This window comes from Channa argus, chromosome 16 (assembly GCF_033026475.1).
Source record: "Channa argus isolate prfri chromosome 16, Channa argus male v1.0, whole genome shotgun sequence".
Taxonomy (NCBI): domain Eukaryota; kingdom Metazoa; phylum Chordata; class Actinopteri; order Anabantiformes; family Channidae; genus Channa; species Channa argus.
The window spans coordinates 10,892,992-10,909,324 of NC_090212.1; the positions used below are offsets into that span (position 1 = coordinate 10,892,992).

General features: G+C 38.5%; 1 protein-coding gene across 6 annotated transcripts; it reads left to right on the top strand.

Moving 5' to 3' along the window:
• The first annotated feature begins 12 nt into the window (after window positions 1-12).
• slc38a6 (solute carrier family 38 member 6) lies at window positions 13-13,792 on the top strand. 6 transcript variants are annotated; one of them, XM_067479071.1, is made up of 17 exons: window positions 14-268; window positions 3,415-3,545; window positions 3,661-3,734; window positions 3,846-3,898; window positions 4,028-4,067; window positions 6,064-6,142; window positions 7,987-8,072; window positions 8,153-8,211; window positions 8,287-8,358; window positions 8,800-8,856; window positions 10,919-10,998; window positions 11,111-11,211; window positions 11,343-11,467; window positions 12,010-12,132; window positions 12,388-12,532; window positions 12,870-12,964; window positions 13,070-13,792. In XM_067479071.1, exons 1-17 carry the CDS (start codon window positions 176-178, stop codon window positions 13,151-13,153), a joined length of 1,497 nt encoding a protein of 498 aa, XP_067335172.1. In that variant the 5' UTR covers window positions 14-175; the 3' UTR covers window positions 13,154-13,792. The 6 variants fall into 6 exon arrangements, with proteins under 6 accessions (XP_067335175.1, XP_067335172.1, XP_067335173.1 ...); XM_067479072.1 differs by having other exon boundaries at window positions 7,990-8,072; XM_067479073.1 differs by lacking the exon at window positions 12,010-12,132 and having other exon boundaries at window positions 19-268.
• Window positions 13,793-16,333: the final 2,541 nt, after the last annotated feature.

Genomic DNA, 16,333 nt, shown 5'->3' on the forward strand with positions numbered 1-16,333 from the left:
CACAACAGTCTGCTGCTGATAGTTGCTGAGATTCTAGACTTAAATATTCAAGGAAAGATAGTTTCGTATCTCGGCATCTTTCTGTCGTGACGCCAATATATGTGGTTGTGAGGTTGTCACGCGACAGTTAAAGTTTATAGTTTGTTTGTTTGTATCGAAGTTTCAAGAGTAAAATATGACTAATAATAGAAACACAAACACAGTAATGTACAGTGAACGTGATGACGAAGACACAGAAGAAAACGAAAGTACTTCTTTAGTAAGAAATGTAAGTATAATACCACCGCTGTAAATTTTTTCCAAATTTTAAATATGGAACTTCAGCGACATAGCAGAAATAGTTTATGTAAACGGTTATCAAAACAAAGCTCTAGATGTTCCTTTGTTTTCCTTTTAAGCATCATATTTGCGCACTTGTTACAAAGTATTACAATTATTCACAACATATATGACTTACACAAAAATTAATACATTTTATTAAAATTATGTAAAATACAAACGCAATAGAATTTATATCGTTTGCATTTGGATTCCAACGAATTTATTTACTTTACTTTTTGACCTGAAAAAGAAGAACCTAGGAAATTGGATGAGTTTTTTGCCTTAGTGCATATGAATATGCATGTTATATAAAAAAAAGAACTTCAGAACATATAATGGAGAGGGAGATTAGCAGTTTCTAGGAACCCAAATAGTAAGTTGCATAAAAAAAAAAGTCGGGCAGTCATCATAAAGTTAATTTCAGATTGCAGGCCAAATATTGATTATTACAGATCACATGATTGTCCTAACTTCCTTTCTGTTCTTTGCCTCTGTTAGCACTTATACAAGGAATGTCCACCCTAAAGGGAAATGAAACTATGTTTTTTAAAATATTATATCCCACTGAGGTTATGTCTGTATTTATGCATTCTGTATTCTGTATGCCATTTACAAAGATTCCATTGTCAAAGTTTTATATAAAATAGTGTAAAAGTTGTACTTCTTAAAACAAAAAAACACCACAGTGATTCTCTAACAAACAGTAGACCCACTAGTAACTTTTCTGTACTTGTAAACTGTTAACTGTGAGCTCAGTTGGTAATGCAGTCATCCAACGGACCACAGGATCAGTGGTCCCAGTTACGTGTCCTTGGGCAAGGCACTGAACCCCAAGTTGCTCCCCAGGGGGTCAGGTGAGCACCTTGCATGGCATCCACCGCCATGGGTGTGTGTGTGTGAATGGAAATCAACATTGTAAAGCGCTTTGGATAAAAGCGCTATATAAGTGGCCATTTACTAACTACTCCTCAGTTTGTCAAAATGTAAAAAAGTTCAACTACAGCTTCAGTAGTACCTACATCCACTACGTACTCTCGATGAAACTTAAAGAGTTATTCCATGAAACATATTGTTGCCATATTAAGAAAGAGCACTGAGCAATCTTTCTATTTTAGTAGTCTCTGTGGATGCTGTCTCAGTTGTTCTGTCATTCTCGAGCTGTTGAATAGTTTCGACAGTTTTCGAAGTTTATCATTATTAGGATCTTTTATATATGGAAACAACATATACAAATTTTATTGTTGGAACAATGACAGAATTTCAAGCTTGGACACTGAAAAACTTTGAGACCATATAGTGTTTCTAGTATTTGTCAGTAGTGATGAGTAAATTTAGGTAGCTGGCCACATATGCCATAGATTATCATTTTATTAATTTGTGTCAATCAGTTACTTTTTTATGCTTTTCTCACAGGAAATTATGACTATAGAAACAGCCATTGGGATCCCTTAATTTTTTGCACAATTTTTGTTTTCAAATTAATTGTTAAACTTGCCGTTTGTTTTCAGGTGTTTACACAGGTGAAAAGGTACTTGTAAAATATTTTCTGAAAGCCTATGAAAAAATGAAAACCCAGGTTGAGGTAAATTGGTTACTCATTGCTACTGCCAACCGATTATTATCCATTAAATGAGCAATACTACTGAGACTGTAGATATACTGTAAGTTTCAAATTATTACATCTGTCTTGACCCATCCTTGCTGGGCCTTTAAATTCAGTTATTCAGAAAAGGATTAGAAAAACAGGAATAAGAAATTATAAAGAACAGATGCACTATCATACAATCATGACATAAGTGTGGTATAACTGAACCCACATGGCATAGTACTTGCAAAGCTTTATGTTCTGCTTAGCATAATAGCTTATGTGTGTGTGTGCCAACCTCTTTCCAATTAAAACAAATACCTAACCTCAGAAAATCTGGACTTAAAACCAATCTTTTCAACTCATAGAAACAGCCCTGACTGTCTGGCAGTTGCACATAAATTTGAGAGTGTTAATAGGCCTTTTCTGTGCTTTTTGTTTTTGCAGTTTGTTGTGGGACACAAAAAACTTGTTAAAACTTGCTCTGAATCAGTTTGAGTTATATTTGTGTATATGTGACACCTTAGCTGCTGCAACCATTTTTTCTTCTTTCCTCAAGACCTCTCCCTGTCTCATCTACAACTTTTAAGAAACAGAGCACTTTCTGCCTGCTATTATCTGCATTGTTCTGAAAGAAATTAGCTTTGCAGAGACTTCCCTACAGACAGTCGTATAAGAACAAGTTGTGGCTAATAGCATTCAGCAGACACTGCAAAGACACTGCAAAGACACTGCAAAACACTGCAAGACACTGCAAAGCTGAGAAAGTTACTACGCATTTGGAACCCTTTTCTCAGAAGACAATTACTGTAATAGGAAAGCAAATGACTGTTCCATTGCCACAAATAACAACAGCCAAAGCGTTGTTAAAGGCAATTAAATGCATTAAAAAGATCTACGGAGATATTCAATATTGTTGCTAAAATTGTTACATCCCAGTCAGCAGCTCACCTACTATAACAGCAAGAGTTGTCTCAGCTTTACCTCCACACAAACAGATCTCTATAAAACATATATAATATAAAGTTGTATTTCCCCACGCAAACTTGTTCTGCAAAAAGATTTACACCCAACTATAAGGCATCTCTCTCCACCACTCAGCACGTAATCCCAGAAAACAAGGACTGTACCTTTTTATTACTGTAATAAAGTGAGTTTGAATAAACAGCCTCCAGGTCAACCTGAGTTTGTTGTGACACTGACACCAGAATTGCAACTTGCTGTCTTCAGGATATCCCCTATTAGAGAGGTCAAGCCGTTTGGGCAGCTCCCCTTATCCTGAGCTCAAGCAGCTGTCTCACAGCCAGCCGCTTAAATCCCATCCCATCTATTCCCATTTCCATTCAATGATCCTACATGCCGCTGCAGTGTTGTCTCATGGCATCCATCACCAGGCCTGGCCAGTTGTTTCTGATACTGTCAGGAAGAATTCTCTTAAAGCTTTTATAATATTAATCACATTTCTCCACTGCTATTTTGTTTTTGTGTTTTCGCTGCTGTCTGTCTAGGGATCAGTCCAAACCAGGGACAAAGGAGCCTCCTTCTTCTTTTCTGTGTTTAACCTGATGAATGCAATCATGGGCAGCGGTATACTGGGTCTAGCTTATGCTATGGCTAGCACGGGCATAGTTGGTTTTTGGTAAGATTTACTTCACTTTCACCACAGCGCTGTTTAAACCTCCGTTTTCAAATGAACCACATAAAATATGACCATTCATACATTAATTTATGCTCTACATGCATGTTTTCTCTAGTATCCTTTTGGCAATAGTGTCCAGCTTGGCAGCGTACTCTATACATCTACTTTTAAAGCTGTGTGACCAAACAGGTGAGACACTAACACCATCTGACTTTAATTGGGCAAATCCACATTATGATTTTATTGAGTGATTGATTAAGATGTTTTTTACCGCCATTGTTTTTGATTTGACACTTGTAGGAATCAATTCATATGAAGACCTCGGAGGGAGAGCCTTGCACAATCCAGGAAAAGTAATTGTTCACTTTTGGATTTGTGTGAATTTGCCCTGTCAAAAAAGGCGATTCTCCCACATTGTCAACATAACAAGAAAACCTTTTTTTAAATTTTTTATTTATTTTTTTGTTCATAATTGCTTTTAGGTTCTTGTTGGACTTGCTATTCTTATTCAAAATATTGGTGGTAAGTGAGCTTTGATTTTACTTTTGATTTTACATTATATCGGACATGTTGAATATAAACTGATTTTGTGGTTTTTGTAGAAGTAAAAAGGTGCAGAGTGCTGCAGGGTCTGGTCACTTTATGTTGGATGCAGATAGTGCCTCCTACTGGTCATCCATTGCCTATGCACTGAGGCTTATGCTTTCCTTCATGTAAAGCTATTACCTGAAGTCGCTGATAGCCTCTGACCCTACAGCCACTGCCCTCTCGACCCCCTCCCCTGGGCCTGAAACCAGACTTCTCATCTAATTGATCATTGATGGTAAACCCACTCCCTCCCTCTGAGTGTTGAGTAACCTAATGGGACTCCCTTTATTTCCCGCCCAGCCCCTCCCTCCTTTTCTCTATTGATATCTCTATCCGTCCCTCGGCCACAAACAGCGCTCCTCAGACAGTGGAGGGCTGAGGTGATAGCTCCTACGCTGTCATTAGTGGCACGGCTGAGTGGATTATTGCTGTGCCCTCTGGTATGTTTGTGGTTTTCCCAGCATGGGGCAGTATGTGTGAGAGCCAGCACTCCAGCATGCATCTGTCTACACTCTGGGCCCCTTTTATAAGAGTGCAATTAGCCTCACTCTGGGTAAACATTCATCTGCTCTGCCAAAGGCTGATGGGCCAATTGACCTTAATTACTGACCAGCCCAGGGCTCTCATAGCCTGACTCTCCCCTCACTCTTAATGAAATGAAAGTGGCTCTGTCTTCTGTTGAACACACTCTCCCACTGTTTGCTGACCACACACAGCAGGTCTACATCAATTTTCGTTAGAATTTAACATATGTTTTCATTATTAAAATATGTTTTCTTACCGCATGGCCAATAACAATAATTTTTCTTCACTCAAGGGCCTTTTTTTGCTTAAACATGTAAGTATTACCCCATAAGGAAATCCCATCAAAATGTTGTTGTGCTTACAGTAACCAACTGCATGGGACTGAACCATTGCATCACGCCATTCCGTTGTGTCATCTTTTTCATAGTGTTTACATCTATTTGTGTGCTTGAAATTATTTTTGTTTTCTGTGGTTTATTTTTTTTATTTTTGGATGAACTATTGCTTGGAAACATTTTGGCTAAGCAACTGCTGTCTCATTAAAATTCTCTTATTTAGGGATTTTACTGCTTATTAATGGCATTAGTTATTCTCAGATCCAGCTTCCTTTTGTCTGTGTGGGCTGGAGGGATATTGGAGGAATTTTCTTTTATAAACAAATGCAGGATCTCGGGGATTATGGGTTATGCTTATTTAACGGCGAGTGCAAGATCTGCCTCGGGCAAAGAGGCCCAAGCTAACTGGTCATGCCTGGCATCACAAAATCCCTTAACATTATCTGCAGTTATGACTGACCACACATTGGATCTGATTCCCTGTTTCGGGCCAAACACAATCCTCTGCTGCTGGTGCATTCACCGTCTTCTCCTTCTCCTCAGGCTAAACGCCTCAGGAAGTGACCCTGATCTCCTCGTTCATTGGAGTCTCAGGAAAGTATGTTGGAACCCATCAGATTCAGATAATTTCCTGTTTCCTAGTGAGGTGGCTAAGGGGTAAAAATACCTGGATTAGTGTCAGAGAGCGTTACTGTTAGCATTCCTCCCCCCTCACACTTCTTCATCTGGCTGCTACTCATGGTCTCCATAAGTTGGACGATCTGTATTATGCCTGCTCCTCTGCACCAGGGCTTTAGTGGTGATCCCCTTCAGCTGCCAGCCCCACCCCTCTGCATTAACTTAGAGCTGCGGTACCCCCTCCACCCTGTGCTCACTTTCCTTTTGCTAGAAAACACACATTATCCACATCACTGAAGATTTTGAATTGTGGCAGCAAATAGTCAGCTGCTGTGTTTAATTTGCTAATTTGATGTGATTTGTGTGTGCGTGTGTGTGTGTGTGCGTGCTTTTACCTGCTTATTTGATTTACAAAACACACTTTTTCTCAACATTTTCCTCTCTCCACTCAGCTATGTCATCGTATTTGTTCATCTTGAAGTTGGAGCTTCCTGCAGCTATAAACGGCTTCCTGAACCCAGACATTGCAGGGTGCGTATACACAGCTCTGTGAGCTCCCTCCGTTGCCAATAAAAAATGTTTTGTTCAAAATCTGTCACAGTTGCAAGTCAAACCAGGCTATTTGTTTAAATTAACTGCACTAAAATAAAGAATGAATCATTCCTGGTCCCATAATGTTGTAGAATATACAGTTGGCCCTCAAATAAGTCAAACTTGACACTTCTGCCCCACAAACTAGAATTAGTTAAGCAATATGAAACATATGAATAAGGAGGTGAGCTTCTCTTACTAAACCACAGTACACAACCAAACTTTTGTGGGTGACTGGAGGGAAACTTGTGCTATGTGCTGTACAATATAAAGGATGCTCAAAGGAAATGTATTTATAACAGAAAGCCATTCATCACCCATCAGCAGCAGTCTGTCTTTCATTGGCCAACGTGGACAAACCTAGAGCTCCTCGCCCTCGCAGTGAAGCCCCTGGCCAAGAATGTTACTTCGATCACTTTATTATTGGCCACACTGGTTTAGGTAGGGGTTGTAGCTGCTCTCAACCCAATCCGTCAACATCTGAATCTTCCACACACAGCTGCTTTGTATTAGTGCTCTACTTTCACCCCCAAATCTCTCGCACATGTTCCCCGGAATCAGACTGATACAAGGGGATATCAGTTTTGCCATTCTAATTACAGCTCACTGCTGAGGGAAACAAAACATTTCTGTTAATGAGTGGCTTTAGGATGTTAACAGATGTGCACTCAATTCCATCAAAGCCTAACCAAATGAGTTGTTTTATATTAAAATGTGTTTCTTTTCTCTGGATCATTTATCATAATACAGAAAAGAGAAAACACAGTCTTTAATCTCCTCGAGTGGAGTTTGTGTCTTGTTCAAGTTTATCTGGTCATGTTTAAGAGCCACAACAAAGCTGGCGACATGGATAGCTGTGGATTTGGGATTGTGCTATGCTTATCAGGTTTGTGCTGACCTTTAACACTATGTGAAGATTGACTCATTGGCAGTCATACTCCAACCTTAAGCGTGAGCTATACTACATCTTGTTACAGCGTGGGTCTTCTAAGTATCCTGTGCCTTTATAGTATGGCTCAAGCCACCTGCAAGTTATGATTTTTTAATTTTTAATTTTTTGTAAATTCCTTTTTCTGCAAAATGTTCTGGCCTGTAGTTGAGTGCTTCAGCTAAAGTTAGGTTACAGTAGAAGTGAATATACAGGAGAGAGTTGGGCTTAAGAGTGGAGATCTCTCTTGACGTCCAATTACAAGGCAGAAACAGTGTAGATGCAAAGGCACATCCATTACCGCCTACCATAACTCTGCAGCTGTGAAACTGCCAAACAAGGGTCAGTGGGTGTTGATGTGGTCAGAGCAGGTGCTGCTGACTGTGGGAGCCCCATAAAGAGTGGTGGAGCCAGTCTCATGTCCCCAAGCTGTTGTCCAGTGTACAGCAATGCCAGGCGGCACCAACCCAGTCTCAACCCCAGCAAAGTCAGCAGTCCTTCCACATTTGTCACCTTGAATGCTGCCCCTCCTGCTTCTTTAGCTCCCAAATCCCGAATAAACTGCCAAGGCTATTCCCCAGGAAAGAAAAATATTATTCCCTCTCGCCAAAGAACCAGCAAGTGAAATGCAGTTTTATCTGATGCAGCAACACAACATATGTGTGAATTACATAATTGTTATGGTTTGTGAACTTTAAAGCCCTTAATTCCTACCACATGATGAAAATGTCACTCTGCATTTAAGCAAAAATGGGAAAACTTTTCGGAGTCAGCCCATTTTAAGACACTAAAGATTTGTCTATGCCATCCCTGATGGTTCAGGACCAGCAACATCATGTCTTCTCTTTGTTTTCAGAAGTGCCTGGTATGAAGATGGCAGGTTGCTTCTCATCATAGTCACACTTTGTGTTGTTCTACCTCTAGCACTGTTGCCTAAGATTGGTAAGTTGATCAAAAAAACATTGATTGATTTTCCACTTTGACTGGTTCAAATTGTTGACACATCTCTCTTTCCTGTACAGGCTTCCTAGGTTACACCAGTAGCCTTGCTTTTGTCTTCATGATGTACTTTACAGTTGTGGTAAGAACCTAATTTCTTTTCTTTTTTTTTTCTTTTATTTGGTCTTCTGCCATCAACCTGTTGTCTTTTCTCCAGGTTGTGGTCAAGAAATGGTCCATCCCCTGCCCACTGCCCCATAATGTCACTACACATTCATTAGTCAACCAGGTACAAAACACGGTTCTTACTATTCTATTATTCTACAGTTGTCTATGAGCAACTGTACATAAGATACTGTCAGTCTAAAGGTAGGTACTAAGGACAATCACTGCTTATGAAAAACTCTGAATGTTGTGCTTACTGATTGGGTTTGTTCCGGCTGATGATGACCAGAGATTGCCCCAGAGTGCTGTGTCTGGTGCCAGTCCTGAGAGGAAGGAAGTTCAGCTGACCTAGCTGGATCCTGGAAATGACCTTTGAACTTTTGGAATTCTACAGGCCATACTATAACTTCAGACCTGGCATGTGTTACCTTATGATGATTGTTTTCCTTTTACTTCCAAAGGCAGGCAGTGTAAAGTTATGTGTATGTTTCTTCTATTTGCAACAGCACTGCTGAAGTCATCTCTCAACAATAACATGTTCCCTCTTCTCTCCTTGTTTCTCTAGATATCAAACTCTTCTAACTCAGAATGTACACCCAAACTTTTTGTCATTTCCAGTAAGGTATGCACAGTATATGAAAACTAGTGTTTACTTTGTGCTGTACATGCAGAAGATGTTAGGTAGCAGTGAGAAGTCGTTAAAGTAGTTCTGTTGCAGTTTTTTGACTCTGGTGACAAGTCGCACTTTTACCTTTGAAGGATTGGCTGCTAATGGGCAACTCAAGTGCACTTTGCAGCCTCTGCTCACATGTATATTACATATATAAAAGCCAAATGGCATGCCAAATTACACATCACACTACTGGTTTTACAACCCCAATTCCAAAAAAAGTTAGGAAGACGTGTAATACTTATAGAAAAACAGAATGCAATGATTTGCAAATCTCATCAAGTCATATTTTACTCACAGTAGAACATAAATAACATATCAGATGTTGAAACTGAAAATTTTTTACATTTCATCAAAAACATTAGCTCATTTTGAATTTGATGGCATCAACATATCTCAAAAACATTGGCAGGGCAATGTTTACTATTGTGTAGCATCCCCTCTTCTTTTAACAACTGTCTGTAAATCTCTGGTAGTGAGGAGACCAGTTGCCGAGTTTTAGGAGAGGAATTTTGTACCATTCTTGTCTGATGTAGAATTCTAGCAGCCCAACAATCCTGGGGTTTTGTTGCTGTATTATTTGTTTTATGATGCACCAAATGTTTTCTAATGGTGAAAGGTCTTAACTGCAGCCAGGCCAGTTTAGCAACCAGACTCTTCTCCTGCAAAGTCATGCCGTTGTGATGGATGCAGAGTATGTGGTTTAACATTGTCTTGCTGAAATATGCAAGTCCTTCCCTGAAAGAGACATTGTCTGGATGGGAGCATATGTTGCTCTAAAACCTCTATGTACTTTTCAGGATTGATGGAGCCTTTCCAGATGTGTAAGCTGCTCACGCCCTAGACACTAATGCACCACCATACCATCAGAGATGCATACTTTTGAACTGTCTGCTGATTACAAGCTGGATGGTCCCTATCCTCTTCAGTCATAGCGGATTTAAAATTTTGATTCTTCTGATCATTGATTCTTCTGAACAGTTTTCCATTTTGCCTCAGACCATTTTAAATGAGCTTTGGCCCAGATAACACGGCGGCGTGTCTGGATCGTGTTCACATATGGCTTTGCATGATACAGCTTTAACTTACATTTGTGGGTTGCACAGTGAACTGTGTTCACAGACCGTGATTTCTGGAAGTGTTCCTGGGCCCATGCAGTTATGTTCAATAGAGAATCATGCCTGTTTTTAATGCAGTGCCGCCTCAGGGCCCATAGATCACATGCATCCAATTTTGACCTTTGGCCTTATCTCTTGTGTGCAGAGATTCGTCCTGACTCATGATATTATATACTGTAGATGGTGGGATCCTCCAAGTCTGCAATTTTAGATTGAGGAACATTTTTCTGAAATTGTTTAGCAATTTGTAGATGCAGTTTGTCACAGATTTGTGAACCTCTGCTAATCATTACATTTGAGAGGCTCTGCCTCTTTGAAATGCTCCTTTTATACCCATTCATGTTACTGACCTGCTGCCAGTTAACCCAATTGACTGTCAAATGTTCCTCCATTGATTTTTGATTTGTGGCAATTACTTTTCCAGCCTTTTATTGCCCCTCTTCCAGCTTTTTTGATATGTGTTGCTTCCATGAAATTCAAAATGAGCTTATATTTTCCATGAAATGGTAAAATTTCTCAGTTTCAACATGTGATATGTTGTATCTATTGTAAATAAAATATTTACAATATTTTGGGTTGATAAGATTTGCAAAAAATCAGTGCATTCTGATTTTATTTATATTTTCACATCCTTACTTTTTTGGAATTGTGGTTGTAGATTCTGGTTGTTTAAACACAAATTGGTGCCGTTTCATGATTTTTAAAAACTACGAGTGCAGAGATGTGCTTTTATGTTCACATAAATAAATGCACTCCAGAGTGTTTGGACAGCAACTCAGATGGTAATTGGTATTCAACCAGCCACACCTCGACCCACTTGCCCTCTCACTCCTGTGTAACAGTGGAAGCTGATAGTTTGATAATGACGGCTGTGCTCTGATTGATGTGTGTTGTAGAGTGCCTATGCCATTCCCACCATGGCCTTCTCCTTTCTGTGCCACACCGCTGTCCTCCCAATCTACTGTGAACTGGACAGGTGAGCACCACAGCCCCTCAGACGGTCATGTTTACTGTTGAATTTACCTCTGAAAGTATTCTTAATATGTCTCATTGATTATAAACAATAAAAATGTACTTGTGTCTTTCAGACCTACTAATGCCCGGATGCAGAACGTTGCAAATGTTGGTATTGGCCTTAGCTTTCTAATTTACCTCATTTCTGCACTGTTTGGCTACCTCACATTCTATGGTAAGCCTGCAGGGAAAAAAACAATTGTTTGAAACATACATGTGTGGCCCTTTTTTCAAATACAGTGTCATAAGCTTTTTACATCGTACCCTTTGTTGTACTTCATCGTAAGACTTGTCTTCTGTATGCAGTTCATGTCAGCTCCCAGCTGTTGGTGGACTATGACACATACTTGCCCCACGACATCGTGGTCATGACGGTTCGACTGGCCATCCTCCTCTCTGTGCTGCTGACAGTACCACTCATTCACTTCCCTGTGAGTAAACTGACACAGTAATTTATTTATTTATTTATTTTCATAAAGAAAAGGTACTAAAGACATTTCACATTCCTTCATTTTGCAATTGTGCTATATAGTATGAATTTACATGAAACACAAACTGTGAATAATTGTGTTAAATTCACCCAGTTGTGCTTTTTTGGCAAAAACCTAAGGTTATAGATTTTACTTAATTTTAGCTTTTTATTATGACTGTTTGTAATTTTACTCTGTTTTAAAACAACGACTTTCGGCTTGTCCCTTCAGGGGTCACCACAGCGGAACACGTTCTGCACGTTGATTTGGCATTTGTGTTTACACCGCATGCCCTTCCTGCCGCAACCCTACCATTTTTATATCTTTTATTACTTTTTAAAGTTGTTTTAAATTTTTTTTAATTTGCTTTTTTCCCTTTTTAAGAAACTCAGATTTGTGCCTAGAAGTTCTATTAATGTGTTTGTTTGTTTTGTTTTTGTTTAAAATGCATTTCTTAATAACTGTATGTTTACACATTTGCTCATATCTTGTTTTGCAATTAGGAAAATATACCAGCTATTTCACTACTACCATCAAGCTCTTTGATAATACCTATAAATGGGAGCTGTAATATAAACAGATATGCCAGTAAAACACAAGTGTATGATATAAAGCATATTCATAAGGTAAGTTAATATTTTAAAAAAACACCTATGTGTTAACACACTGTACCTAACATAGTGTACCTACTGTAGGTAGACTATATTGTTCTATAGGTCATTTAATTAATGTTTATATAGAGTTCATCAGTGTCCAGTTCAAAAAATATCACTTCAGTTTCCTTCTTCCTCTTATAAAACACTTTATCAGAGTCGTAAACACAATATATTCTCTGTGAGTGTGTTTGGTTCAAACTAGCTCCATTTGTTTGTACACTCTAGGCCCGTAAGGCTGTCATCTTGCTGCTATTTGGAGGACGTCCTTTCTCTTGCCTTATCCACACCATTGCTACTCTAACGATCCTGGGAGTAGTACTGATACTAGCCATCTTTGTGCCTGATATCAGAAATGTTTTTGGAGTAGTAGGTATGTCATGTTTTTCGAAATATGGGAAAATAGATTATGCTTGCTTTGCAAGAAACTAAAGTTTTTATGAATTGTATAATTTTTTTTTATTTTACAGTTATTTTTGCTTAACTGTTATTTTTCTTTTGTGATGTCTTGCCAAATACAGCAAACTGTAAAAACAGCCAGCATTTCAATATTCCACAATTATTGATGGTGTAGGCTAAAATCTCAGCATCTTCTCATGCATAATTAATGCTGCAGTACTCAAACTGTTTATGAAGCTGTTCTTATCAGACAAGCTCCATATTGTCTGTGCACTTCAAGTACATTTCTTGTTCTTGTTTCTCTTTTCCAGGATCAACAACCTCCAGCTGCCTTTTGTTTGTTTTTCCCGGCATCTTCTACCTGAAGATCAGCAACCGGCCCCTCCGATCTTGTGACTCAGTTGGGGTAAATATGCAGTTTTCCATATATATTGTATTTTAAATATGGTGATTGAATTACTTGCAGTCATTTTACTCTTTCATTTTACTTTTTTTTATCTTGTGTTTCTAGGCTGTACTTCTGGTGGTCTTTGGCTTGATAATGGGTATCATCAGCTTCACTGTCATCATCATAACTTGGGTACAGAGCTCCTAACCCACTGTGTCTCCCCCACCCTGTAAATACTATATGAAAAGGGAAGATGGACAAGTGCTTATCTGCATCATTTCAGAACGCTTATTTATGGTGTAACACTTTTTGTTTTTGCACTTTCTAACTGTCATATACAGACCAAATATTCATAGACCCAAAGATAGACTTATTATCTTGAAATATTACAAGAAAATGTCAAGTTAGTTATGTGCTTCTTGTAATTTCAGTTTATGTAATTTTTTTAAATTTTTATTTACTCATAAGTATTACTTCCTTCCGTATGGATGATTATGCTAACTGCTAAATGTTAACAATCTGAGTACTGTTACACATTTAGTATTATTTCTTATCATAGTGATGAATTTCCATTCTCTGGCTAATATCCACGTTTTTATTTTACTCATGCTAGTACTTTTGTTTGTTCCTATCTTTTAATGCACTGTCACTCTACTTACACTCCAAACCTCAGGTATAAATCATCCTGCTACTGGTTGTATGCTTCAATTAATGTGACAAACCTAAAAACTCATTTTTTGTTTGGAGCATTTAATTACAATGTACTTTATGTGATTGCAATACAAAATAACATTATACCTCAAATTACAGGCATTTAATAAAAGGGAAATTGTTTGTGTACTAAAATGTCAGTTTGCTCATGTAACCACTGAGATGTCTATCAGTGTTGTGAAAAGCTCATCTGTCTGACATGCCACATTCATAGCTGTGTGTGTGATTGGCAGCCACATGTTGATGCTTAGACCCGTTCCACAGTTCTGTGCTGCGAGTGCAGCCTGTCACTAATGAAAACCACATGCTTGGTTTGTTTCTAATCATGATGCTGTTTAGATTGTCTTCATGCTGGCTCTAGAACCTCGGCCACCTGACTGCTGCTTTTAATCTAAGGGCCCTAAGTCCCTGCAGAAAGAGGTGGCTGCCCACTATTCACGCCCCCTTAAATGAGGTCCCCTAGTGCAGGAGGTATCTCCCTCCATTGCTTAAACTGAACCACAGCTGCTATCAACACTTAAATAACACTGCTTAATCTTTAATGATGCGTTGTACAAGATAATAAGACTCCTAATTTTTTAGATGTTATCGTCCATTTATCCATCCAGAAAAACATATGCATCTTTGTACCAGCAGCTCCACAGTTCTCCTAGTAGGCACGTTTGTGGTTGCACATATCTCACTGCCTGCCGCTTAAATGCTATCCTCCCCCCATCTTTATCTAATATTATATCTGCACTACTGATTAAAATGCTCCTTACAAAACATTAGCAAGACCTAGCCCCTGGTTTTCACATCAACTTGCTTTAAACTTGGAAAACAATTTTGGTCAATTGAAAGAACTTCTGGCACAAACACTGACAGGTTGGACAGGGGGAGGAATTAAAGAAATTCAAAATCTGCCAAATGATATTAGTTACACATCTACAAATTACTAAAAGAAAGTGATTGGTAGTAATTGCCACAACTGTAATCATTGTATTGCATCATGTGTTTGATAATGCATGTCATCAAAGAAATTATGCCAGCATCACAAAATTGTTACTTTCCTAATTCTCACATAATGCAAACAGCATATTTTTTCCACAACTTGGCAGGAACAGTATAGACTTCACTGAAGCATTAGAGCAAAAGCATCAGTTGTACACAATTTTAATTGTATATTTTCTTAAGACAAAATCCCTGCAATATGAAGGACTACTCAGGTGCTTCCATTGGACCAAGGTGGTGACACTTTTTATCTCTGCAACGGTCGACCTGCTGTATTTCCAAGCTTTCTAGCCTGCAGTGTTTTGTTTTCGATATATATTTCTAATGTTTCTTCTTACAAGTGTGAAGGTTTTAGGTCGATGTCTAGTTATAATCCTATGTATATATCACTTGTTCTTAGCTGTCTTTTGCCAAAGAGGCTTTGAACTTGATGAGATTTCCTAAAAATGTAAAGCTGCACTTGCCTCACTAACTAATGTAAGAATTTAAAGAAATGTGGAAAGCTAATAAAAATCAGGTAAATTTTTTTTAAATGCAGCAGCTAAATTGACTATTCCTAGCCTTTGTCAGGACTAAACCAACAACAGGGAGTTCATGTGGGTTCCACTGAGCTAAACCCATAAGCAGCACAAGATTACCACCTACTGTCAGACTGTGTTCACAGCAGCACAGATCATCCTCATTTCTGAGAGCCTAACTTGGAAAAGATAAGCAGATGTTCCAGTTTTCTCAGAGTTTTATCATGTGTTTAGAAAATGTATGTTAACACAGACCAGAGCTGCATTTATGGAAGTCTGACTGGACGAGTCCTCAGCCCACAATGGGAGTGTTTTTATTTAGTTAAACTCACTCACATACTGGGCTCATGTCCAGTGGTATGACAACACCATCTCCCAGGGTTAAGGCATGGAATGAGGCGAAGGAACGGTGGTGGGCTGAAATTAAACCCCTGTTGGCAGCCTGCGCTCTTGTGTTGTTTCAAGAGGTGTTGGCTATGTTTTTTGAAAATTGTTTTCTGTCGTTGGAAATCAGGATTTTTGGGGAACAGCTGGGTTTGATCCCAGTGTCCTTCATTTGGCCTTTTGACACAGTTTGATATCGTAGTATTTGATGACACTGCCTTGAAGGATTAAATCAAGCTGGATAACTGTGACTGGAGGTGCCAGGAGGTGCAGCTCAACTAAAAGTGGTGGTTCTGAATTAGTTTAATACATATCTATAGTGTTAAGGAGAGGAAGCTGATTACAAAATTCTAAATTTAAAAAAATTACTAAACATTTGTAAATACATATTAGTAAGAGTGCTTAAAGATTTGAGGCCAAGGAGCTAGTTAGTTGAGACAATTAGTAATAGTTGAGACAGTTATCCTGATTGCCATGCAATTGAAATAATTGTAAGCTAAAAGCTATGAATAAACAGTTGAAATACTGTAGTTGTAAATAATTTATTTTCAAGCTAATGAACAAACTAACAAAACAAAGGCTAGTGGAAAAACAATAGAAATAGGCCTACAATTATTTAGCCAATGCCAAGGTAGGAAAAAATCCCTGCCGATTATAATACACATTTGTGCCTTATGGACAAAAAAATTTATTTTACTGTAATAACTTGAGGCATTTTTCATTACTACGTTGCGATGTTCTTACTGTGCTTACATGATTTGAGTATTACAAATAGACTTTACAA